The 24489-nt window shown below is 49.8% G+C and overlaps 1 protein-coding gene and 1 long non-coding RNA gene across 2 annotated transcripts in view; both read left to right on the top strand.

Moving 5' to 3' along the window:
* The window catches only part of LOC138835272 (pregnancy zone protein-like), a 21463-nt gene extending 1908 nt beyond the window's left edge, over nt 1–19555 (top strand). Inside the window, exons 3-16 of the mRNA XM_070033841.1 lie at nt 1909–2044; nt 3096–3245; nt 3552–3707; nt 5219–5313; nt 6246–6326; nt 8372–8450; nt 9728–9805; nt 10747–10798; nt 12567–12650; nt 13496–13669; nt 14553–14640; nt 16229–16386; nt 16952–17019; nt 19364–19555. Coding sequence (XP_069889942.1) covers nt 1909–2044; nt 3096–3245; nt 3552–3707; nt 5219–5313; nt 6246–6326; nt 8372–8450; nt 9728–9805; nt 10747–10798; nt 12567–12650; nt 13496–13669; nt 14553–14640; nt 16229–16386; nt 16952–17019; nt 19364–19555 — 1591 coding nt within the window. The remainder of the gene's footprint in view (nt 1–1908; nt 2045–3095; nt 3246–3551; nt 3708–5218; nt 5314–6245; nt 6327–8371; nt 8451–9727; nt 9806–10746; nt 10799–12566; nt 12651–13495; nt 13670–14552; nt 14641–16228; nt 16387–16951; nt 17020–19363) is intronic.
* A 1815-nt stretch (nt 19556–21370) lies between these two features.
* On the top strand, nt 21371–24088 carry LOC138835264 (uncharacterized). The gene is made up of 3 exons (XR_011374539.1): nt 21371–21427; nt 22462–22564; nt 24026–24088. It is a non-coding gene; the product is annotated as an uncharacterized lncRNA (long non-coding RNA).
* Nucleotides 24089–24489: the final 401 nt, after the last annotated feature.

The raw sequence follows: 24489 nt of genomic DNA, 5'->3' as shown, positions 1-24489 counted from the left end.
TAATCCCAGCTACTCAGGAGGCCGAGATCTGAAGATGGAAGATCAAAGCCAACCAGGTCAGGAAAGTCCTTGAAACTCTTATCTCCAATGAACCACCAGAAAACTGGAAGTGGTGCTGTGGCTCAAGTGGTAGAGCGCTAGCCTTTAGCACAGAGAGGCTCAGGGACAGCACCCAGGCCCTGAGTTCAAATCCCACGAGCAAAAAAAAAGTTATTTTTTGTTGTTGTTCTGGTCACCTTTAAATATTAAGTCACATTTCCTTCATTCTCTCACAGAGTAGGAAATTGAAACGAATGACAATTTCCGTTTTCTTTCTACTCACATGATCTTAGATAATCAACCTAGGTCAACTCACCTGAATAGTGCAGATGATATTAACTCATACAATTGTTATGCAAATCAAGTAATGTAAATGATATTCTCTGGTACAGATACATTCGTGCTTTTTTTTTTTTTTTGGTCGGTCGTGGGGCTTGAACTCTGGGCATGGGCGCTGTCCCTCAGCTCTTCAGCTCAAGGCTGGCGCTCTACCACTTTTGCCACAGTGCTACTTCCAGCATTTTCTGCTTAGGTGATGCTGAGGAATCGAACCCAGGGCCTCGTGCATGAAAAGCAAGCACTCTACCATTGAGCCACCTTCTCAGTCCCTATACATTTGTGCTTTTAAAAAGAGGCTCATGGGGGCTGGTGGCTCATGCCTGTCATCCCAGCTCCTCAGGAGGCTGAGATTTGAGGATCGTGGTTCAAAGCCAGCCCAGGCAGAAAACTCCCCATGAGACTCATCTCCACTGAACCACTCAGAAAACCAGAAGTGGTAGTATGGCTCAAGTAGTAGGGTGCTAGCCTTGAGCAGAAGAGCTCAGGGACAACGCCCAAGCCCTGAATTCAAGCCCCACAATGGATCGATGGCTGGGCATGGTGGCGCATGACTGTAATCTCAGGATAAGGCAAAGAGAATCATGAGGTTCAGGCCAGCCTGGGGGGTCACACAGTGAGATCTTATGTTGAGACAGAGAGAGGGAGGAAGAGAAAAGGAGGAGAAGAGAGAGAAGAAAGGATCAACCATAAAGAATATCTGTGAGTTTTACCTTTGCCTACGCTATGCATTATATCGCATATTGTGGATGTTTTGCATGTGTGTGGGAATATGCAGATCTGAATTATGGATGCTCAGTAGACAGTATATAAGCCGACCACTGCAAGATCGTCCCTGAGTTACCGTGAACAGACACATGCGCGTGAGGAGGAGCACTGGAGCAGGAGCAGCGTGGCGTGTGCGCCTGCGTGGCAGGTGTGTGGATGGACAGGTGCATGCTGAACCCACGCCACTCGAGTCTCTTGTGCCTGCAGCTCAAGGCCGGAGGGTCAGCGCCATGTCTGGGACCCCCGTGCTGTCCCCCAAGGCCGCCCCACGCCCCGCTGCTTTATTATCTTTAAGTAGTTGTACAGAAGAGTTTCTACCTGGCAGTGTGTGTGCCAAGCCTGCTGATGCTTGTCCCCCGTCCCCTCTCCCCCTCCCTCCCACCTCTCCCCTCCCCTGAGCCATTGTCTCCCTCTTGTCTCTTCCTTCCCCTCCCCCCTTGGCCTCCCCTCCCCCCTTTGGCCTCCCCCTCCCTTCCCCCTTGGCCCTATTTTGTGTGTGCTGGTATTGGGACTTGAACTCAGGTCCTGGGCACTCTCCCGTAGCTTTTATGCTCAAGGCCGGTGCTCTACCACTTGAGCCATACCTCCACTTTCAGCTTTTTGCTAGTTCACTGAAGATAAGAGTCTCACAGACTTTCCTGCCCGGGCTGGCTTTGGACTTCCATCCTCTGATTTCAGCCTCTCGAGTAGCTGGGATTGCAGGCGTGAGCCAAGGGAAAGGAACCAAGTGACAATGACCCCCTCCCTTCCTGATCTGTAATCTAGAACTTTCTTTCCTCCAGGGAAGGGGGACCCCGCGCTCTCGCCCGCCGCCCAGCTGCTGCTTTACGCTGTCCTGCCGAATGGAGAAGTGGTCGCCGACGTGCAGAAAGCTCACATCGAACACGGCTTCACCAACCAGGTGGGCGTGCCTGCCACGCCTGCCTTCGTCCCCTTCTCCCTTCCCAAGTGTGGAAACTGAGGACCTCACAGACATCCAAAGGCACCACCAAGCCGGGCGCCACAGCGCATGCCTGGAATCCCGGCTACTCCAGAGGCTGAGATCTGAGGATCGTGGTTCAAAGCCAGCCTGGGCAGGAAAGGCCATGAGACTCTGGTCTCCAATGAACTGCCAGAAAACCAGAAGTGGAGGCGTGGCTCAAGTGGTAGAGCGCCTGCCTGGAGAGAAAAGAAGCTCAGGGGCAGCGCCCAGGCCCCAAGTTCAAGCCCCAGGACCAGCATACACACACACACACACACACCACTGTCTTATAAAGAGTGTGTCTTTCTTAATATTGTTTTCCATCCCATTCAGAGATCTATTTCAATGGCACAAAATGTCATATTTTACTTGTTATACAAGAAGTAAAAAAGCTGAATTTATCTGGAAGCACATTGTTATTCTGGACACATTCATTTGATAATTCCTGAAGGATTTTATCTGTATTCTGATGTTTGTGTGTGTGTGTGTCTGTTACAGTAGTAAACAACTCACAGCTTCACTCTTCTACTTGGCTTTTTCACTCAGGCCTGGTGCTCCACCACTTGAGCCACACTCCCACACTTGGCTTTTTGCTGGTTCTCTAGAAATAAGAGGCTCGTGATTTTCCTGCTGGAGCTGGCCTCAAATCACATTCCTCAGCTCTCTGCCTCCTGAGTGGCTAGCTCACAGGTGTGGGCCGCTGATGCTGGGTTTGGGGGTTTTGTTGTTTTTTAAGACACAGTCTCATTGTGCGGCTTGGGCTGGCCTCTTGCTCACGATCCTCCCTGCCTCCGCTTCTCAAGAGCTGGTATTACAGGCATGCACCGCCATGCCTGGCTGAAAAATCAATCTCTTCATTTGGCACTCAGATGGAAAGCGAAGCTGGGGGTCGGGGAAGGAAGCTCCTTTCAGCCTCGTGTTGGAAAGTGACTTGAGACTGTATATAATATTCATGAACGTCGGCCCGATGATCCTATCTTGGGCATTACAGGTTCATTTGGGTTTTTCATCCACGCAAAGCCTGCCAGCCTCAGACATCCGTGTGAAGGTCACGGCCACCCTGCTGTCCCTCTGCGCCCTCCGGGCAGTGGACCAGAGCATGCTGCTGTTGAAACCCGAGAAAGAACTCTCAGCGCAGGCCGTGAGTCCTTTGCTTTCTTTTGCGCCAGTACTGGGGCTTGAACTCGTGACCTAACACTCTTGCTTGGCTTTTCCTGCTCAAAGCTGATGCTCTACCACTTAAGCCACCACTGTGGCTTTTTCTTTTGGTGGTTAATTGGAGACGTGTCTCTGGGAGCTGTCTTCCTGGGGCAGCAATGCTCAGATCTCAGCCTGCTGAGTCGCTGGGATTCCAGGCGTGAGTCACCAGCCTCGAGCTAAAACAAAACTACCTCAACAGTAACAAACAACAACAAGAAACGTTTCATTTGTTCTCTCGATGCGACAGGTATATAATTTACTCCCCACAAAGACGCCGGTGAAGAGTCACGTGGACGCTGGTGTTAATAAGGACTACATTTATGCGGAGGACATAATTCACAACGGGCTCATCTACTCTCCAAAGCAGGACCCTGATGACCAGGACATTCACAGCTTCTTAGAGGTCATCCTTCTCCCCAAACATAGCCAAAACCCCTTTCCAAGTCTTCATTAAGATGGAGATCCACTGGGCTTCTAGAAAGTTCCAGAATCTTCTATCTTCTCTTCTTCTAAGGAAACCATAATTAACTGAAAACTAGACTAGAATCTCAAGAGCCAAAGACTGTGGATACTTGCCAACAACTCTGGGTTGTTTCTGTTGTTGCTGACTTTGTTTTTTGTTTTTTGCTGGTCCTGGGGCTTGAACTCAGGGCCTGGGAACTGTTTCTGAGCTTTTGTGCTCATGGCTACCACTCTACCACTTAAGCCACAGCGCCATTTCTAGCTTTTCTGGTGGTTCATTGGAGATAAGAGTCTCACAGACTTTCCTACCCAGGCTGGCTTTGAACTGTGGTCCCCAGATCTCAATCTCCTGAGTAGCTGGGATGGCAGGCGGGAGCCACTGATGCCTAGCTGTCTCTGGCATTTTAAACACCAAGTGGTTTACTTTGAGGCTTCAACACCTAAGATGAATTATCTATAGGTGACTCTTAAGAGTCAAGTTTGTAGTCATTAATATGAAAGTCATTTGTGCAGTAAGTATTCGTATGAATGAATGCTTGAATATGAAAAGCGTACAACGATGGCTGTCAGCTTTAGGGCAGTAATATTACAGAAAAATGGAAAAGATGAGCAAAAGAAATGTCATTGCCCAGGCACTATGGCTCACGCCTATAATCCCAGCTACTCAGGAGGCTGAGATCTGAGGATCTCAGTTCAAAGCCAGCTCCAGCAGGCAGGAAAGTCTGTGGATCCTTTTCTCCAATTAACTACCAAAAAGCCAGAAGTAGGGCTGTGGCTCAAGTGGTAGAGCACCAGCTTAAAAAAAAAGCCAAGCAAGTTCCAATACTGCACGCACACGCGCGCGCGCGCGCACGCACACACACACACACACACACACACACAGAACAAACAATAACAGTAAAATCCCCTGATGAAACAGGGTAATTAATAAGCTTAAAGGCTGGCATCTAATTTAGAATTTTATGTATTCCAGAAGGGAGAGAGATCTGCAGACCTCTAACAATAACTTCAGTTTAAGTGAAGCAAAGGCTTTAATTCCTTTTAAATAGTAATAGTGTTTAATTTCACAACCTGGGTCAACTTTGTCTTTATTCCTCTGTTGAGCTAATGCTAAAAAATCAAGGTGATATTGTGTGTGTGTGTGTGTGTGTGTGTGTGTGTGTGTGTGTGTGTGTGTGTGTGTGTGTGTTGGTACCAGAACTAGGACTTAGACTCAGAGCCTTGACCTTTCACTTGGCCTTTTCACTCTGCGCTGGTGCTCTACCACTTGAGCCATGCCTCCAGTCTGGCTTTTTGCTGGTTCACTGGAGATAAGCATCTCTTGGACTTGTCCACCCAGGTTGGCTTTGAACTGTGATCCTCAGACTTCAGGCTCTTGAGTCACGAGGATGGCAGGTGTGCACCTCTGGGCTTTAATTATGCTTCTGCAACAAGTGGCTTTCTTCTTTCCAGTCGGTAGGATTCAATATTCTGACCAATTCAAAAATCCGTAAGCCGCGGTTCTGTCGACGCCCGTTTGGAAGGGTTTCTCCACTTGTCACAGAGGAGTAAGTGTGTGACTTGTCTGCTTCCATCATCAGAGAAAACAATGCTGGTGGGGTCCAAAAGATGACGTCACTGCACATCAGATCGTGTCATCCTGCTGGTGATATTTATCCAAAGTTACTCACCAGCGCCATGTTCTGCCTGTAAACAACTTCTCTCTGTCTCTCCCGTCTATTTCTCTCTCCCTTTCTCTCTCTCCCCATTTCCGTCTTTTGTCTTTGTCCCTCATCTTCGTCTTTTTATCTTGTCTCTTTTTCTCCCTCCTTTTTCTTCTTCTCTCTCCCCCTTTTGCTCTCTCATCTTTATCTCTCTGTCTGCCCCTTTCTCTCTCGTGTTTGTGTCTCTGTTTCTCTCGCTCTGTCTACTTTTCTCTGATTCTCCTTCTGTCTCCCCCCCCCCTCTCATTGTCTCTGTCTCTCCTCTTTCTATTTCTCTCTCTGTCTGTCTGGGGCCCGGGTGGGATCCCCACTGCGTATCCAGGGGCCCAGGCGGGCTCCCCGTGTCCAGATCCCGAGTCCCGCGGGGGGGGGGGGGCTCCCCGCTGCTGTGTCCGGGGGTGGGGGGGGGCTCCCCGTGTTCGGGTCCTGAGTGGATCCCCGCTGCTGTGTCCGGGCTGGGGGGGCTCCCCGCTGCTGTGTCCGGGCTGGGGGGGGCTCCCCGCTGCTGTGTCCGGGCTGGGGGGGGCTCCCCGCTGCTGTGTCCGGGGGTCGGGGGGCTCCCCGCTGCTGTGTCCGGGGGTCGGGGGGGGCTCCCCGTGTTCGGGTCCTGAGTGGATCCCCGCTGCTGTGTCCGGGGTCCCAGGTGGACCCCGCGGCCCCCGCGTGCACGCCGAGCCCACACACACAGCGCGATGGCAGACTGGTTTCACGGCTCCCACGGAAGCTCCGTGGCGTCCGGGTCCCGCACGGCTCCGCGTCTGCGCCTCCGGGCTCAGGAGCGGGTCTGCGCGCTTCCGCTTCCGGGGCGCCCGGGCCCCGCGGCATGCCCGGCGCATGCGCGGTCTTTGCCATAGGAGGTGCGCGCACGCATGGTCCTTGCCATGGGGGGGGGAGTGCATGCGCAGTCCTCGCCATGGAGGGGGTTGCGCGCACGCGCAGTGCTTGCCCAGAGAGATGGCTCACACGGTCCTCGCTCAGCAGCGGCGCACGCACAGGCCTCACCTGGAGATGGCGCACGCGCAGTCCTCACCAAAGGTGGCTCACACGCGGTCCAGGCCACAGGGGCGCACGCGCAGTCCTCGCTAGCAGTGGCGCACGCGCAGTCCTCGCTCAGCAGTGGCGCACGCGCAGTCCTCGCTCAGCAGAGGCGCATGCGCTTTCTCCATCTCTTCTCTTTAACACCCGGTGATGGCGCCTTCACTTTCTTTCCCCGGCGGGGTGCACGCGCTGGCTCCAGGCCTTCCAGCCGCCAGGGCGCTCGGTGCCGGGGTCCCGGGAGAGGAGGCGCGGCCCGCGCAGGCGCGGAGCCCCATCCGGGGCCTGCGGCGCCCAAGGAAGCGAGGCGGGAAGCGGGACTCGAACCCGCGCGGGACTGTGCGCGCTCATCGGCGGCGCGCGGGGGATCGTGACGGGTGGCCGGGCTGGCTTCTGGTGCGGTCCTGAGTTAACTAGAACATTCCTAAGGAACGAGCACAAAAGGAAGGAAAGAGGAAGGAAGGACGGAGGGGGGAAGAGGGGAAGAAAGAGAGGAAGGAAGAGAGGAAGGAAGGACGGAGGGGGGAAGAGAGGAAGGAAGAAAGGAAGGAAGGGAAAGAGGCGGAAGGAAGAGAGGAAGGAAGGGAAAGAGGGAGGAAGGAAGAGAGGAAGGGAAAGAGGGGGGAAGGAAGGGAAAGGGGGAAGGAAGAGAGGAAGGAAGGGAAAGAGGGAGGAAGGAAGTGAGGAAGGAAGGGAAAGAGGGGAAGGAAGAGAGGAAGGAAGAGAGGAAGGGAAAGGGGGGAAGGAAGGGAAAGAGGGGAAGGAAGAGAGGAAGGAAGGGAAAGAGGGGAAGGAAGAGAGGAAGGAAGGGAAAGAGGGGGGAAAGAAGAGAGGAAGGAAGGACAGAGGGGGGAGGAAGGAAGGACAGAGGGGGAAGGAAGAGAGGAGAGAAGGACAGAGGGAAAGGAAGAGAGGAAGGAAGGGAAAGAGGGGGGAAGGAAGAGAGGAAGGAAGGGAAAGAGGGGGAAGGAAGAGAGGAAGGAAGGGAAAGAGGAGGGAAGGAAGAGAGGAAGGAAAAGAGGGGGAAGAGAGGAAGGAAGAGAAGAAGGAAGGGAAAGAGGGGGGAAGAGAGGACAGAAGAGAGGAAGGAAGGGAAAGAGGGGGAAGAGAGGAAGGAAGGGAAAGAGGGGGGAAGAGAGGACAGAAGAGAGGAAGGAAGGGACAGAGAGGGGAAGAGAGGAAGGAAGGGAAAGAGGGAAGGAAGAGAGGAAGGCAGGCAGGAGAGAGATAAAGAAAAGGGACAGAGGATCAAAGAAGAGGTAGACGAGGAGGAAGGGGGAGGAGGAAGAGAGGAAGGGGAAAAGGAGGAGGAAGAGGAGGAGGTGACTGCTAAGTCCTGGCCGTGAGCAGAAGCCTGGGCTCAGCGGGGTGTGTTTCCCCTGGCTTTGGGCGTCTGCGTCTGGCCTGGGCCCTGGGTTTGGGCCTCAGGTCTGGGCCACGGGCTTGGGCCAGGTCTGGGTCCCCGTTTGGACTGTGGGTCTGGGCCGCGGGCTTGGGCCAGGTCTGGGTTCCCTGTCTGGGCCGTGGGTCTGGGCCGCGAGTCTGGGCCTGGTCTGGGTCCCCGTTTGGGCCGTGGGTCTGGGCCTGGTCTGGGTCCCCTGTCTGGGCCTGGTCTGCGCCGCAGGCTTGGGCCTGGTCTGCGTCCCCCGTCTGGGCCTGGTCTGCGTCCCCCCATCTGGGCCGCAGGTCTGGGCCGCGGGGCTGCGCTTGGGCCGGTTGGGGAGGCCGCCAGCCCCTCTCCTGCCCCCGCAGCTCCTGAAGACCCCTGGACACCATCACAGAGTGGAAGGCGGGCGCGCTGTGCCTGTTGGCGGCCGCGGGTCTGGGCCTGTCCAGGGAGGCCTTGCTGCGCCTTCCTGGCGCTCAGCCTGCCCTACGCCGTGGTGCGCGGGGAGGCCTTCGAGCTCAGGGCCGCGGCCCACAGCTACCTGCCCCACTGCACCTGGGTAAGGGGGTCGGGGGAGGGGGGGGGACGAGGGGAGCCAGGCGGACACCATGCAGCAGCCACGGGCCCTTGCTTGGTCTCCCTGTCCTTGTCTATTCTTTCTGTCGGTCCTGGGGCTTGAACTCAGGGCCTGGGCACTATCCCTGAGCTGCTTTTGCTCAAGGCCAGTGCTCTACCACTTGAGCCACAGCACCACTTCAGCTTTTTTTTTTTTTAATCTATTGCTGGTTCATTGGAGATCAGAATCTCACCAACTTTCCTGCCTGGGCTGGTCTCGAACCGTGATCCTCAGATCTCAGCCTCCTGAGTAGCTGGGGTGATAGGTGTGAGCCACAGGTGCCCAGCTGATGTGTTCTTGTTTTACACACACACACACACACACACACACAGAGGGCCTCCCCACAAAGCCACCCAAATGTGTCCACATGTGTGCAGTTCAGGACTCCCTGGCTGTTGATTCCTGAATTCAGACTCCTTTCCACCCAATTCCTCTTTGGTCTTCTCAGACAGAGCCTCACTAATCTCGAAGTCCACAGCTGTCCTGCCCAAAAGCTGGGATTACAGGCAGGTACCACCAAGCCCAGTGGGATCACTCAATGTGTTGAAGTTCCTCTTTTTTAAAAAAAATGCTTGAGTTGCTTGTGTTTGCACAAGGCTACATTCCAAACATTTATTCCCATTTCTGTCCTCTGTGTGCTGGAACTGGGGTTCAAACTCAGGTCCCTGAGGGGTTTTTTTTTTGCTCAAGGTTTGCACTCTACCACTTGAGCCACAGCTCCACTTCCTGCTTTTTGGTGGTTAGTTGGAGATCAGTAGCTTATGGACTTTCCTTTCCAAGCTGGCTTTGAACCATGATCCTCAGATCTCAGACTCCTGAGTGGCAGGGATTACACGCGTGAGCACCTGCACCCAGCTCCCTGCCAGCTTTTTGGTTCTTGCAAAGTATTAGATAGCATATACCCAGATGGGACACATTTCAGAGTCTCTAGACTCTTCCAGAATGTTCTTCTGGGCATTTCTTCAGGCTTCCTGTCCCCTCTACCTGTGTCCTGTCACCAATTACATTTGGGCTTTGTGGGGGACAGGTCAGTGGACACGCTGGTGACAGATCGCATGGTCTCTGTCGATACTGATGAAAGAAAGAACAAAGCCCTGAGCCATATTGGATAAATGAACCCAGAAATGCTACCGCAAGCCAGAAGCGCAGCTTAAGGCCATGAAAACTCTCCTCCCCAGGAGAGGTGAATTCACCGTCACCCTGCAAGTGCTGCGCACCAGAAGCTGTGTGGGAACGAGGTGATGGAAAAGCCAGCATTTTACCTGAAGGACAATGTCATGAGGCCCTTGCTCGTTGAGGTACGCCCATGTCAGCGCTGAGACACCGGGACTAGGTTCCATCCCTACAGGCTTGTGCGCTGTGTGAGATGATGCCGGTTCCCAGGGCTGCAGGCTTCACAAACCCAGCTGCGCTACCGTTTTTTTCTCTTTTTCAGTATTTCCTTTCATTCACTCATTTTTTTCCTTCTTTCCTTCCTTAACTTCCTTCATTCCTTCCCTCTTTACTTCTTTTTCCTTCCTTCCCTCCTTCCTTTCTTCCTTCTTTCCTTCCTTCCTTTCCTCCTTTCTTCTTTCCTTCCTCCCTTCCCTTCCTTCCCACCTTTCATTCTTCCTTTTCTTCCTTCCTCCCTTCCCTTTCTTCCTTTCTTCCCACCTTCCATTCTTTCTATCCTTCCTTCCTCCCTTCCCTTTCTTCCTTTCCTTCCTTCCTTCCTTCCCTTTCTTCCTTACTCCATTCCCTTTATCCTACCTTCTCTCTTTCTTCCTTCCCTCCTTCCTTCCTTTCTTCCTCCTTCTTTCTTTGCCTCCTTCCTTCCATCCCTCCTCTCCTTTCCTTCATGACTTCTTCCTTCCCTCCTTACTTCCCTTTTTCTCCTTCCTTCTTTCCTTCCTTCCTTCCTTTTTCCTTCCTTCCTTCCTTCCTTCCTTCCTTCTCTTCTTCCTTCATGCCCATCCTGGGCCTTGAATTCAGCGCTCTGTGCTCTTAGTTTTTTTTTCATTCAAGGCAGGTGCTCTACAATTGAGACACCTCTCCATTTCCAGCTTTTTGCTGGTTCCTTGGAGATCAGAGTCTCATGGATTTTTCTGCCCAGGCTGGCTTTGAACTGCGATGCTCAGATCTCAGGCTCCTGCGTCACTGGGATTACAGGCGTGCGCACCAGTGTCTGCGCTGCTTTCATGCTTTTTTCTCCATATTTCCCTGCACAGTCAACATTATTTTTTCTTTCCACCATACAAAGCCTGAAGGAACAGAAAGAGAGGAGACTTTCAACTCTCTGTCCTGTGCATCAGGTAAGTACAACATAATTGATCGAATTCTTAGATCAATCCATTTACCAAAAAACACGGTTGCATGCCAGGCACTGTGGCTCATACCTGTAATCCTGGCTACTTAGGAGACTGAGGTGTGGCCTAAGTGGAGAGCCACCAGCCTTGAGCAGAAAAGCTAAGGGACAGCACCCAGAATCTGAGGACAAGCCCCAGTACACACACGCACACACACACACACACACACACACACAGACACACACACACACACACACACACACACACACACACACACACACACGAAAAACCCCAACTTGCTGCAGAATATGCTTAGGGAGGAGGGATGGTCCCAGGACTTGAACTCAGGGCCTGGTGCTGTCCCTGAGCTCTTTTGCTCAAGGCTGGTGCTGCACCACTTGAGCCACACCTCCTCCTTGGCCTTTTGCTGGTTAATTGCAGGTAAGGGTCTAGCAGCTTTCCTGCCAGGGTTGGCTTGGAACTGTGATCCCCTGATCACAGTCAGCTGAGCAGCTGGGATTACAGGCGTGAGCACCGGCGCCTGGCCAGAACACACTCTTAACACACTGATTATGTAAAATCACTAACGATAGCAGGAATTAATACAATCATGAAGAAAAGAAAATGGGCACATTACAAGGTATCTGATTATAAAGAAATAAATATATACGTATACTTATTTTTCAGCTACTATTATTCAGATATATATCCTATAATATGTACATATGATATATTACTATGTTGATTATATATTATATTAATATAGCATCTATAAATATGATTATATAGTGGTTTGGGGTTTTTTTGGTCAGTTGTGGGGCTTGAACTCTGGGCCTGGGCGCTGTCCCTCAGCTTTTCCGCTCAAGGCTGGCGCTCTGCCGCTTGAGCCACAGTGCCACTTCCAGTTTTCTGGTAGTTTATTGGAGATGAGTCTCACAGACTTTTCCTGGCTTTGAACCATGATCCTCAGATCTCAGTCTCCTGAGTAGCTAGGATTACAGGCATGAACCACCAGCACCCAGCAAAGTATAATTTTTATATGTACTTATTGTATACTATATAATTATACATAGTTATATATTGTATGCTTATATACTGTTACATAGTATATATATTATTAACACATTAATATAGTAGCAATATATTATGAATATGTAGAGTATAATTACATATACATACTATATGCCATGTAATTATATATTTCATATGTATTATATGTTTGTTATATACTGTTACATATTCTATATTATGTTACTAACATATTAATGATGTATAACATATGATTGTATATATTGTATAGATGTAATTGTATATGTAGTTATTTTAAGTGTATTGTTAATTTTTTCTTCATATATATGTGAATATGTTACTTTTCATATATAAATATACATATAAGTATATATGTGTATATAAGTATACATAAATATATGTATGTTTATATAAGTATATATATAAGCATATACATAAGTACATATAAATATATATATAAGTATATATATGTGTATATGAAGATGAAGAACTGGCTGAGAAGTGAATTATGGCTGTAGGGAGGCCTGGGATTATAGCAAACCAATTATAAAATATCCAAGAGATGAGCAGAAAGAAGCGTCCAGGCCCTGAGGTCGAGCCCCAGGACTGGAAAAAATCAAATGTCCAAGAGAACCAGGACGCTGGATCAGGCTGGAGTAGAGGAAGGAAGGAGACTCAGGCTCCAATGGAGCGTTCGCCTCCTCTGTCCCCCTGCTCCACGCACGCGTGTGCGTCCCTTCACCAGCCAGCAGGACGCCGGAAGAGCTGTCGCTGAAAGGTCCTTCCAACGTGGTGCCCGGGTCAGCCAGAGCCACGAACTCCGTTCTGGGTGAGTCTCGTGTGCCACGGGGCACAGCTGCCCTCGCCCGAGTTCTAATTCAGGGAGTCTCCACAGGCACGATGATTAGACCCCAACATTCAGCATCAGATGAGGGAAATAGTGCCCTGCTAGCACAGTGGCTCCCGCCTGTCCTCCCAGCCACTCAGGAGGCTGAGATCTGAGGATCATGGTTCGAAGCCAGCCTGGGCAGGAAAGTCCCTGAGACTCTGATCTCCAATCAGCCATCAAAAAACGCTAGCAATGGGGATGTGGCTCAAGTGGTAGAGCACCAGCCTTGAGCAATGGAGTTCATGCCCTAGTACAAGCATGTGCACACACATGTGTGCACACACACACACAGGATGGTACTGTGTGTTTGTTGGAAAGAGGGTTTAATTAATGTGCTCTACGTCACACTTTGATGCACTCTAAAACTAAGAAGGGTCCGCAATATAAATATTATCATCTGCATCCATTGCTTTCTGTTTTCTCAAACCATCTATTTTTCTATTTTATTTACCTTTTCCTTTCTACTTTCTGCTTTTTTTTTTTTTTTTTTTTTTTTTTGGCCATGGGGCTTGAACTCAGGGCCTGGGTGCTGTCCCTCAGCTCTTCAGCTCCAGGCTGGCGCTCTACCACTTGAGCCACAGCTCCATTTCCAGCTTTTCTGGTGGTTCATTGGAGATAAGAATCTCACAGATTTCCTGCCCAGGCTGGCTTTGAACCTCCATCCTCAGATCTCAGCCTCCTGAATCTCTGGGATTGCAGACTGGTTGGAATCATGTATTTCCTACCCCAACATAAAGCAGAACCTGTGTTCCTCTCAATTTTTTAAAATCGTTTTCATTCTCCAGGTGATATACTAGGTTCTGCGATGCAAAACCTCCAGAACCTTCAGCTGCCCCATGGCTGTGGAGAGCAGAATATGATTCTCTTCATCCCCAACATCCATGTTCTGAACTATCTGAATGTAACACAGCAACTCACAGAGGAAATCAAATCCAAAGCCACCAGCTCCCTAGTCAGTGGTGAGGAACTACCCCGAAACAAGAAAGCTTGGCAGTACGCTGGTGTTCACGCCTGCAATCCCAGCTACTCAGGAGGCTGAGATCTGAGGATCGCAATTTGAAGCCAACCCTGGGTAGGAAAGTCCATGAGACTTTTTATCTCCAAGGAACCACTAAACAAAAGCTGGAAGTTGTGCTATGGCTCAAGTGGTAGAATGCCAGCCTTGAGCAAAAAACTCAGGGACAATGCTCAGGGCCCAGGACCAGCACAAAAAAAGAAAGGAAAAGGGAAGGGAGGGAGGGAAGAGGGAGGGAGGGAGGGAGAGAGGGAGTGAGGAGGGAGGGAGGGAGGGAGAAAAGAAAAATTGTAGTTGAATCCCTAGATATCTTTTGGTGAACTCGGATCAGCTTCTCTTGTGTTAACATTTGATATTCATTGCTGCTATAATATCTAACAAAAGTATCCCACGACACAATCAGAGAAAATAGGTGCTGATGGACACGCCTGTAATCCTAGCTACTCAGGAGGCTGAGATCTTGGGATCACCGTTCTAAGCCAGCCCGGGGAGAAAAGTCTGTGAGACTCTCATCTCTAGTGAACCAGCCAAAAATCCAGAAGAGGAGGGGTGGTTCAAGTGGTAAAACATTCACCTTGAGCAAAAAAAAAAAGCTAAGCAAGCACCAGGTCCTGAGTTCAAGCCCCAGTACTGACATGTGCATGCATGTGCATGCACACGCGTGCACACACACAATACACTAATAAGAGATTTAGGTGATATCATCAGTGCTTGAAGACAACTTGGTAAATGATAGTTACCTTGTTGCTTGGTGATATTAAGGGAAAAGCATCATCGTTTTCCAATGTCTGTGTTATTTCATAAATCCCTGAACCTTTCTGCTCCAGGGTATCAAACACAGTTGAATTATAAGCACAGAGACAGCTCGGACAGCACGTTTGGAGACCAGGATGGCAGGACTCCCGGGAACACATGGTGAGATTCCAGGTTGCTATACATACCCGGCTCATCCAGGATTCTTTCAGGGTCCTAGAAACAGCTTTTCTCTAACCCCTGAAATCCTTTCATGGAAGTTTGTGGCTCCCGCCTGTCGGCCCAGCTACTCAGGAGGCTGAGCTCTGAGGATCGTGGTTCAAAGCCAGCCAGGGCAGGAAAGGCCATGAGACACTGATCTCCCATAAATCACCAGAAAACCGGACATGGCGCTGTGGCTCAAAGTGGTAGAACGCCAGCCTTGAGCTGAAGAGCTCAGGGACAGCACCCCAGGCCCTGAGTTCAAATTCCAGTAGTGGCATCCAAAAGAACCTATATAGATGTCACATTCCCTGGGGAAATCTTTAAAACTTCATCTCCTCTGATAACACAGCAGTCAGTGGTCCCGTGAGCAAAGCCTCTGATAGACACACCAGGCAGGAAGTGCACTGCGTGACGAGGAGGGGGACACACAGGGGGACAGAGACTGGGGGAGGCGGGAAAATCAGAAGCCATTCAGAAAATGCAGTCTGGATCGTGGAGAGCTTTAGAGGCACCAACAAGTGATGAAAGAGGAAGAGGAGGGGGAGGAAGAGGAGGAGGGGAGGGAGGAGAAGAAGAGGAGGAAGAGAAGGAGGAAGAAAAGGAAGATTGAGTCAAGCATCAATGGCTCATACCTGTAATCCCAGCTACTCAGGAGGCAGAGATCTGACATAGTTCTAAGTTAGCCTAGACCAAAAAGCCCAGGAGACTTTATCTCCAGGTAACCTACAAAATGCCAGACTGGAGGCATGGATCAAGTGGTAAAGTGCCCACCATGGTTTTTAAAAAAGCTGAGTGTGAGAGTATGAGAGTTTTAGTTTAAGTCCAAGAGCTAGCACAGAGAGAAAGGAAGGGAAGGGAAGGAAGAAAGGAAGGCAAGCAGAAAGGAAGACAAAAGAAGAAAATAAGAGAGGGATGGAGGGAGAGGGAGAAAGAGACAGAGGACAGAGAGAAAGGGAAGAAGGAAGGGAAGGAAAGGAAGAGAGGAAGGAAAGAAAGGAGGAAGGTAAGGAGGGGGGAGGAAGGAAGGAAAGAAGGAAGAGAGGGAGGGAAGGAATGAAGGGGGAGGGAGAGGGAAGGAAGGAAAGAAGGGAGGGAGAGAAGAAAGGGAGGGAAAAGAAGGAAAGGAGGGAGAGAGTGGGAGGGGAGGGAGGGAGGGAAGGAAGCAAGAAATGGGAACGGAAGGGAAAAGGAAAGAAAGGGAAGAGAGAACCCCTCGAGGGTGGGCAAACAATAAAGTTGGGAGATTAGAAGTGCAAAGCTCGGGTGTTTGCTAGCTGGGAGGATTCCCGCCCCATTTCCCCGCCCTTCCCTTCCCCTCGGGCCCATTGCTGTGGCAGACCCACCCATACCCGAGGCCTCCTCACCTGCAGCCTCTCCCCGAGGGCCTCTCCCCTGGGCCTCTCCCTGAGGGCCTCTCCCCTGGGCCTCTCCCTGAGGGCCTCTCCCCTGGGCCTCTCCCTGAGGGCCTCTCCCCTGGGCCTCTCCCTGAGGGCCTCTCCCCGCAGGTCTCCACCTCAGTGTTTCCTTTGCTTTCTTGGCCGGCCAGGCTCAAGGCGTCCGTGCTCAAGTCCCTAGTGCACGCGCAGCTGTACATCTTCATGGACAGCAGGCCCATCACGGGTACTCTCCACTGGCTCCTGCAGAAACAGAAGCAAAACGGATGCTTCCAGGCCTCGAGGTCTTTGTTTAACAACGCCATCAAGGTGACCTTCGCTACTCTGTTCTCAGTCCCGGCCTCCACTGATCCCCCTCCAGACCTAGCTCTCACACAGTTCTGGGCCCTTCTGACTACCCCCCTCCCCACCAATGTAGAAACACATTAACAATGCAAAATAGTACTAAACCTGGCAGCCAGGCGCTGGCGCTCACGCCTGTCATCCCAGCTACGCAGGAGGCTGAGATCTGAGGATCACAGTTCGAGGCCAGCCCAGGCAGGAAAGTCTGTGAGACTCTCATCTCCAAGGAACCACCAAAAAACCAGAAGTGGAGCTGTGGTAGCGCGCTAGCCTTGAGTGAAAGAGCTCAGGAACAGTGCCCAGGCCCTGAGTTCAAGCCCCAGAACTGACCAAAAAAAAAAAATGAACAAAAACAAAACTTGTAGGTTGTTAGAAATGAACAACAGTAACAAGAGAAGCATGACTTGGGAAGACTACGATTTTAGGAAAATCAACACAAAGGCACACACAGAAGAAACTCACAAAGCTGACATGGGAAGGAGAGCAAATGTCCTGTGGTCAGGTGTGTGAGACCCCACCCCTCATCCCTGCACGGGGTGATGAAGTCTCGCTCTCTGCCTATGTCAGCATCGCGCTGCTGGAGATGGGGCTGCCCAGCACGGTTCGGTTCATACCTGCCAGCCCTGGCCCCAGACCCCCCACAACCTGGAGCAGTGGCTCTCAGAACCAACTTACTAATTAACTATCATGTATTTAATCATCTATGTAATTAGTATTCATTTATTTAATTAAATCATGTATTAGTCACCATTTAATTGCAGATCCTTATCATTTGTTTAATTATTTAATTTGTTAGGCATCATTATTTAATTAATTCAATTATTAATCCCGGAATGATGATTCTCTGAGGAAAATATTTACTGAGTATCATTTACTTAATTGCTCCTTTATTGTTCTCCATTTCTGCAGTCATGTAATTTATTTACTAATCCCAGAACAATGATTTTCTGATAAAGATTATTATCATTTACTTCATTATTTAGTTTACTTATTGTTCATCATTTAGTCAATCCTTTCATTAACTAAATTATGACTGGCTTTGAACCATGATCCCCAGATCTCAGCCGGGATTACACACGTGATCCGCAGCACCTGATAGTCAGACTCGGATTGGCCGGAAGTTGTGTTTACCTTCTGTTTCATTTCTGTCATCTCATTGGCTGAGCTGGACTTGACATCATCAGGGATGGGTCCGACGTGTGCAACTGTTTCTCTAAGCTAAAAAGGTTTTCTCCTTTTCAAAGAGGACTCCATCCACTGGGAACGTCCTGAGAAGGTTCCAGAAGCTGGAACACTTGGCTACCATGCCCGAGCACCCTCGGCTGAGGTGGAGATGATTTGCTATGTACTCCTGACCTACCTGACGGGGGCATCTCCCAGGGACCTCTCCATGGCGTCACGCATCGTGAAATGGGTCATCAAGCAACAAAAACCCCCATGGAGGATTCTCCTCCACTCAGGTCTGTGGCCAGACTGGAGGAAAAACCGCACACCCCATACATAAACACAATAAGATTCCACAATTCCTGTCATCTTAGCTACTCAGGAGGCTGAGATCTGAGGATCTCAGTTCAAGGCCAGCGCAGGCAGGAAAGTCCAGGAGACTCTGAGCTCCAATAAACCACCAGAAAACCAGAAGTGGAGCTGTGGCTCAAGTGGTAGAGCACCAGCCTTGAGATGAAGAGCTGAGGGACAGCGCCCAGGCCTTGAGTTCAAGTCCCACAACCGACGAAAAGATTCCACAAAATGAACAGCTGAATGGTTACTATTCATCCAGTGCGATTTCCTCCTCTACCACCACACAAATTCTAGCTTGATGAGCAAGTATAGGGGATTCTTTGTTCATTTTTATTGATTGGTCTTTGCTTTTGCGCTGGTAGGACTGGGGCTTTGAACTCACGATCTTGTGCTTTGGCATGGATTTTTCACTCCAGGCTGGTGCTCTACCACCTGATCTAGAGCTCTACGTTTAGCTTTTTGGTGGTTCATGGGAGATAAGTCTTATAGGGCTTTCCTGCCCAGGCTGGCTTTGAACCACAATCCTTAGATCTCAGCTTCCTGAGTAGCTAGGATATCAGATGTAAGCCACCAGCCCTGGCCACATTTCCTATTATTTCTCTTTTTTTGGTCAGTCGTGGGGCTTGAACTCTGGGCCTTGGCACTGTCCCTGAGCTCTTCAACTCAAGGTGAGCACTGTACCTCTTGAGCCACAGCGCCACTTCCAATTTTCTGGTGGTTCATGGGAGATCAGAGTCTCACAGACTTTCCTGCCTGGGCTGGCTTTGACCTGCGATCCTCAGATCTCAGCCTCCTGAGTAGCTGGGATTACAGGCAGGAGCTACCAGGGCTCAGTTCATATTTTCTATTATTTTTACAACAGATACTGCTATGTTCTATCAACAGATACTGCTAGTTCATCCATGTGTGTATAATGTATTGGAATCTTCTTTCCATAAGTATATTAGAATCTACTTTAAGCACCTAGAATGACTCATCCTTAATAAAGCGGAATTGAAATCCAAATAATGTACTGTTTGTGGGACACTGGTACCTCACAGTTACCATTCCAGTTACTCAGGAGGATGAGATCTGAGAATCGCCATTCAAGGCCAGCCCAGGCAGGAAAGTTCTGGAGAACTTTTCTCTCCAGTGAACCACCAAAAAGCCGGAAGTGGCTCTGTGGCTCAAGAGGTAGAATGCTATCTTTGAGCAAAAAAAAAAAGCTCAGGAATAGTGCCCTGGGATTAACACACACACACACACACACACACACACGCACGCACATGCACATGCACACACACACACACGCACGCACGCACATGCACATGCACACACACACACACACACACACACACACGTATTGTCCATTATAACTAGATGATTCTGAAAGATCGTTCTAGTCAGTATGGTTTTCCAAAACGCTTCTTCTGTTTGTTGATCTCCAGGATACGGTGATCGCTCTCCAAGCGCTGTCGAAATACGGAGCTGCAACGTTCACCAAGAATGCAAAAGCCACTTTGGTCACCATCAGATCTTCCAGAACCTTCTCTCAAGACTTCCAGGTGGATGACAGCAACCGATTGCTCCTGCAGGAGGTCAGATTGCCAGACGTGCCAGGGGAGGTGGCTCAGTGGTAGAGTGCTCACCTCGCATGCATGAAGCCCCGGGTTCGATTCCCCAGTACCCCATACACAGGAAAAGCCAGAAGTGGTGCTGTGGCTCAGGTGGTAGAGTGCTAGCCTTGAGCAAAAGTAGCTCAGGGACAGCACCCAGGCCCTGAGTTCAAGCCCCACAACCGTCAAAAAAGAAAAGATGCATTGTCCTAACAGACTGATTTGTTGAAGCCAGGCCCCGGTGGCTCCCGCCTGTCATCCCAGCTACTCAGGAGGCTGAGATCGGAGGATCACAGTTCAAAGCCAGCCCGGGCAGGAAAGTTTATGAGACTGTTACCTCCAATTAACAGCAAAAGCCGGAAGTGGAGCTGTGGCTCAAGTGGTAGAGCACCAGCTGTAAGCAGAAGCAGCTCAGGGACAGCGCCCAGGCCCAGACAGAAACAAAACAAAACAAACCTGCTTCTGGAATAACCTTCGGTACCGTGGCTTAAACGGTAATAAATATATAATTTCTAAAAGCTCTTTTCTCTTTTTTTCTTTCTCATCCTGTGTTTTTAAAATTTAGGCAACCCTAAGATACAACATTTTCCCCAAGAAAGAAGGAAAAGCCCCCCCTCAGCTTGGGGGTGGAAACGCTACCCCAAAACTGCCATGGAGTAGGAGATGCCCCAAAGAACTTCCAGCTTCGCATCAACATTAGGTAAACCCCAAATCCCCACGCCATCTCTCATGCAAAAGGTGGGAAATTCTTTTTTAAATTTTCTTTAGTGGGGTGGGGAGCTCTATGGTCATGAATTTCAAAGTCTTGTAGCATTTGTTTGTTTGTTTGTTATCAGGGTCCTGGGACTTGAACTCAGGGCCTGGGCACTGTCCCTGAGCCTTGTTTTGTTTTTTGTTTTTGTTTTTGTTTTGCTCAAGGCTGTTGCTCTACTCCTCGAACCACAGCTCCACTGAAAGCACCTGGCTGTAGTAGATATTTAACAGTAGATATGTTGAAGATACATTGCCAAATAGAGAAAGAAATCACACACATGAAAAGAAAATTAAGCTGAGCGCTTAGTTCACACCTGTCATCCTAGTTACTCAGGAGGCTGAGATCTGAGGATCATAGTTCAAAGCCAATCCAGAAACGCTTAATCTCCAGTGAACCACCAGAAAACCTGAAGTGTTGCTGTGGCTCAAGTGGTAGAGCACCAGCCTTGAGCTGAAGAGCTGAGGGACAGTGCCCAGGCCCTGAGTTCAAGCCTCATGATGGACAAAAAAGAAAAAAGGAAGAAAATCAAAGGGTGGACATGTGCATATAATAAAATCAAATGCACACACATATGCACCAATACATATTTGTAACATGTAGGTATGAGAAAGGAGGGAGGAAGAGGAAGAGAAGGCGTTCAACAAATAGCATTCTCATCATTACTACTGTGTGTGTGTGTGTGTGTGTCTGTCTGTCTGTCTGTCTGTCTTTCTGTCTGTCTGTCTGTCTTGTTCAGGTCCTGGGACTTGAACTCAGAGCTTGGGCACCATCCCTGAGCTCTTTTTACTCAAGACAGGCGCTTTACCACCTGAGCCACGGCTCCACGTCCGGCTTTTGGGTGGTCCATTGGAAATGAGCATCTCACGGACTTTCCTGCCCAGGCTGGCTTTGAACCTCAATCCTCAGGTCTCAGCCTCCTGAGTAGCTGGGATGGCAGATGTGAGCCACCGGTGCCTGGCTTATTATTCCTAACTTTATCCAAAGAAAGAAACAGCAGTAGTTGGTATAAAATTCAGCCACGGGTAGAAATGTCTTCCATCCCTGCTTCTGGCTTGTGTCCTCTTTCTTAACAGCTCCAAAACCAAGCTGACATTCAGCGAACAGAAGTGAGCACCAATCACGCTCTGATTTACCTGGAGAAGGTAAGACGCTGTGTGACAGCCAATCCGTGCTGGCTGCAGACACACGGGAAGAGGGGCGGTCTACACTGGTGGATAACACCTAAGCTACCACTGGGATTATCCACAACCTCTTTTCTTTTTCTTTTTTTAAATGTCAGTCCTAGGACTTGAACTCAGGGCCTGGGCACTGTCCCTGATTTTTCTGCTCAAGGCTGGTGCTCTACCACTTGAGCCACAGCGCCCTTTCCAGCCTTTTGGTGGTTCCTTGGAGATAAGAGTCTCACGGACTTTCCTGCCTGGGCTGGCTTTGAACTGCGATCCTGAGGATCTCAGCCTCCCAAGTAGCTAGGATTACAGGCATGAGCTACCAGTGCCTGTCCATAAGAGTTCTTTTTTTTCCCTCCTTCCTTTATTTATCGCTGTTTTTTGTTTTGGTTTGGTTCTTTTGTCGGTCGTGGGGCTTGAACTCTGGGCCTGGGCACTGTCCCTCAGCTCTTCAGCTTCCGGTTTTTTCTGCTTATGTGGTGCTGAGGATTCGAACCCAGGGCCTCATGCATGCAAGGCAAGCCCTCTACCACTGAGCCACCTTCCCAGCCCCTATCACTGGGTATTTTAAGTCAAAATGTGCCCCAGTGTCTCCATGGGATTTTTGTTGTGGTTTAGGGGAGGGGGAAGGTGTTTGGTGGTTTTAGTTTTTTGTTTTGTGTTGTGTTTATTTTTGTCATTGTTTGATTTGGCATCAGTACCGGGGCTTGAACTCCGGGCCTGGGGTTCACTCAAAGATGGTGCTCTACCACTTGAGACACACTTCTCCTTACAACATTTTGATGGTTCACTGGAAGTAAGAGTCTCGCAGATTTGTCTGCCTGGTCTGGCCTCTAACTACGATCCTCAGTTCTCAGCCTCCTGAGCAGCTGGGATGACAGGCGGGAGTCGATGGCACCTGGCCTCTTCTTAGTTTGGTGTAAATGGATAACTTTAAAGCATTTTAGGAAGAGGAGACCTTCACTGTTAGGATCAGCCATCATTCTGACTAAGTTCTCCTGTCTCCCCAGCTAACCAGGGAAGTCGTGAGTTTCTCCTTTTCGGTAGAACAAGATGTCGAAGTGAAGAACTTATAGCCAGCCACAGTAAAGGCTTATGATTACTACGAGACCGGTGAGTGGGACTCAGATGTGCTGAGCTTGGATAGAAAACACTGATTGATCGAGCCCGTGGCTCACGCCCGTCATCCCAGCTACTCAGGAGGCTGAGATCTGAGGATCACGGTTCAAAGCCAGCCCGGGCAGGAAAGACCATGAGACTCTGATCTCCCATGAACCACCAGAAAACCAGAAGTGGCGCTGTGGCTCAAAGTGATAGAGCACCAGTCTTGAGCAAAGAGAGCTGAGGGACAGCGCCCAGGCCCTGAGTTCAGGCCCCATGACTGACCGCACTCAATCAATCAATCACAAAGCAATTGGTGATTAGTTCTATCCTATTTCTCAATAAAAATGTTGTTTGCGGGGCTGGGAAGTTGGCTCAGTGGTAGAGCACTTGTCTTGCATGCCTGAGGTCCTGGGTTCGATTCCTCAGCACCACATAAGCAAAAAGAAAAAAGCCGGAAGTGGCGCTGTGGCTCAAGTGGTAGGGCACTAGTCTTGAGCTGAAGAGCTGAGGGACAGTGCTCAGGCCCAGAGTTCAGGCCCCACAACCGGACCAAAAAAAAAATGTTGTTTGCTCTGGGCTGAATTAGTCTAGAAAGACAAGACTAGCAAGAACCGAGAGACCACTATGTCAGTACTGGCATGTGACATAAGACTTAACAGTCTGGCCAAGTACTAGTGCGCACGCCTGTAATCCCAGCTACTCAGGAGGATTAGATGGAATGATCACATTTCCAAGTCAGCCTGGGCAAGAAAGTCTGTGAGACTCTTTTATCTCCAATTAACTACCAAAAAAGCCAGACGTGGCGATGTGATTCAAGTGGTAGAGCACCAGCCTTGAGCAAAAAAGCTAACAGCGCCCAGGCCCTGAGTTCAAGCCCCAGTATGGTGCACACACACAGGCATGTTTTTAGATTAAAGAAGGTCCAGCAAAGAAAGCACAACTCCAGTGAAAAATCTCCCAGGGAGACCAGCACAGCGCCAGGCACACCACTGTATAGACTGCACTTAGTTCCAGCCCAAGCCCAACGGTCACTCAGTCTCCACCAAATTCAGATGTCTTTGAGTAGACCAAGTCATTGTCTTTTCCCCGGTAAGGTAGAGTAGTTACTGAAATGCGCATCAAAAGAATATTTATAAATGCCAGGTGCTGTTGCTCACGCCTGCCATCCCAGCTACTCAGGAGGCTGAGATCTGAGGATCATGGTTCAAAGCCAGCCCAGGCAGGAAAGTCCATGAGACTCTGATCTCCAATGAAGCAGCAAAAAGCCAGAAGTGGGGTTGTGGCTCAAAGGGGTAGAGCGCCAGCCTTGAGCACAAAGAGCTCAGAGACAATGCTCAGGCCCTGAGTTCAAGTCCCAGGGCCCATACACAAGAAAGTTCTGAACGTTGACCATATTGGAATGTGAAACGTTACCCTTCTAATAGGTCACAGGATTTCCTTAATATTTGTATCTGTTCTTCTGTTGTTTAGAACCTGAACAAAGAAATGCTTGAACATGGAAACCTCTGGATTTCATCCAATGAGCTTCTCCACCCATGAAGAACAAAGACTTACTAGGAAGGAGGAGAGTGAGAGGTAGAAGGGAAGGGTCGGAGACACTTGAGATTTGTATGTTGAATAGATGTGTGCTATTTACAACCTTTTTGTTTCTGTCTTTCTGTTTTTTGTGTTTTGGTTTTGGTTTTGGTCAGTGATGGGACTTGAACTCAGGGCCAGGTGCTAGCTCAGAGATTTTCTGCTTAAGGCTAGTGCTCCTCAAAGTGGTTTTCTGATTTTCTGGTGATTCATTGGAGATAAGAGTCTCCCAGACTTTCCTGCCTGGGCTGGATTTGAACCAAGATCCTCAGATCTCAGCCTCCTGAGTAGCTGGGATTACAGGTGCGAGCCACCAGCACCTGGCTTTGTTTATGAACATTTTCCTTCCTCCCTGAAAC

This window comes from Dipodomys merriami, unplaced genomic scaffold, assembly GCF_024711535.1.
Source record: "Dipodomys merriami isolate MVZ:Mamm:240054 unplaced genomic scaffold, mDipMer1.0.p SCAF_233, whole genome shotgun sequence".
NCBI classification, from domain to species: Eukaryota; Metazoa; Chordata; class Mammalia; order Rodentia; family Heteromyidae; genus Dipodomys; species Dipodomys merriami.
This window is presented reverse-complemented; position numbering and strand designations above follow the sequence as displayed.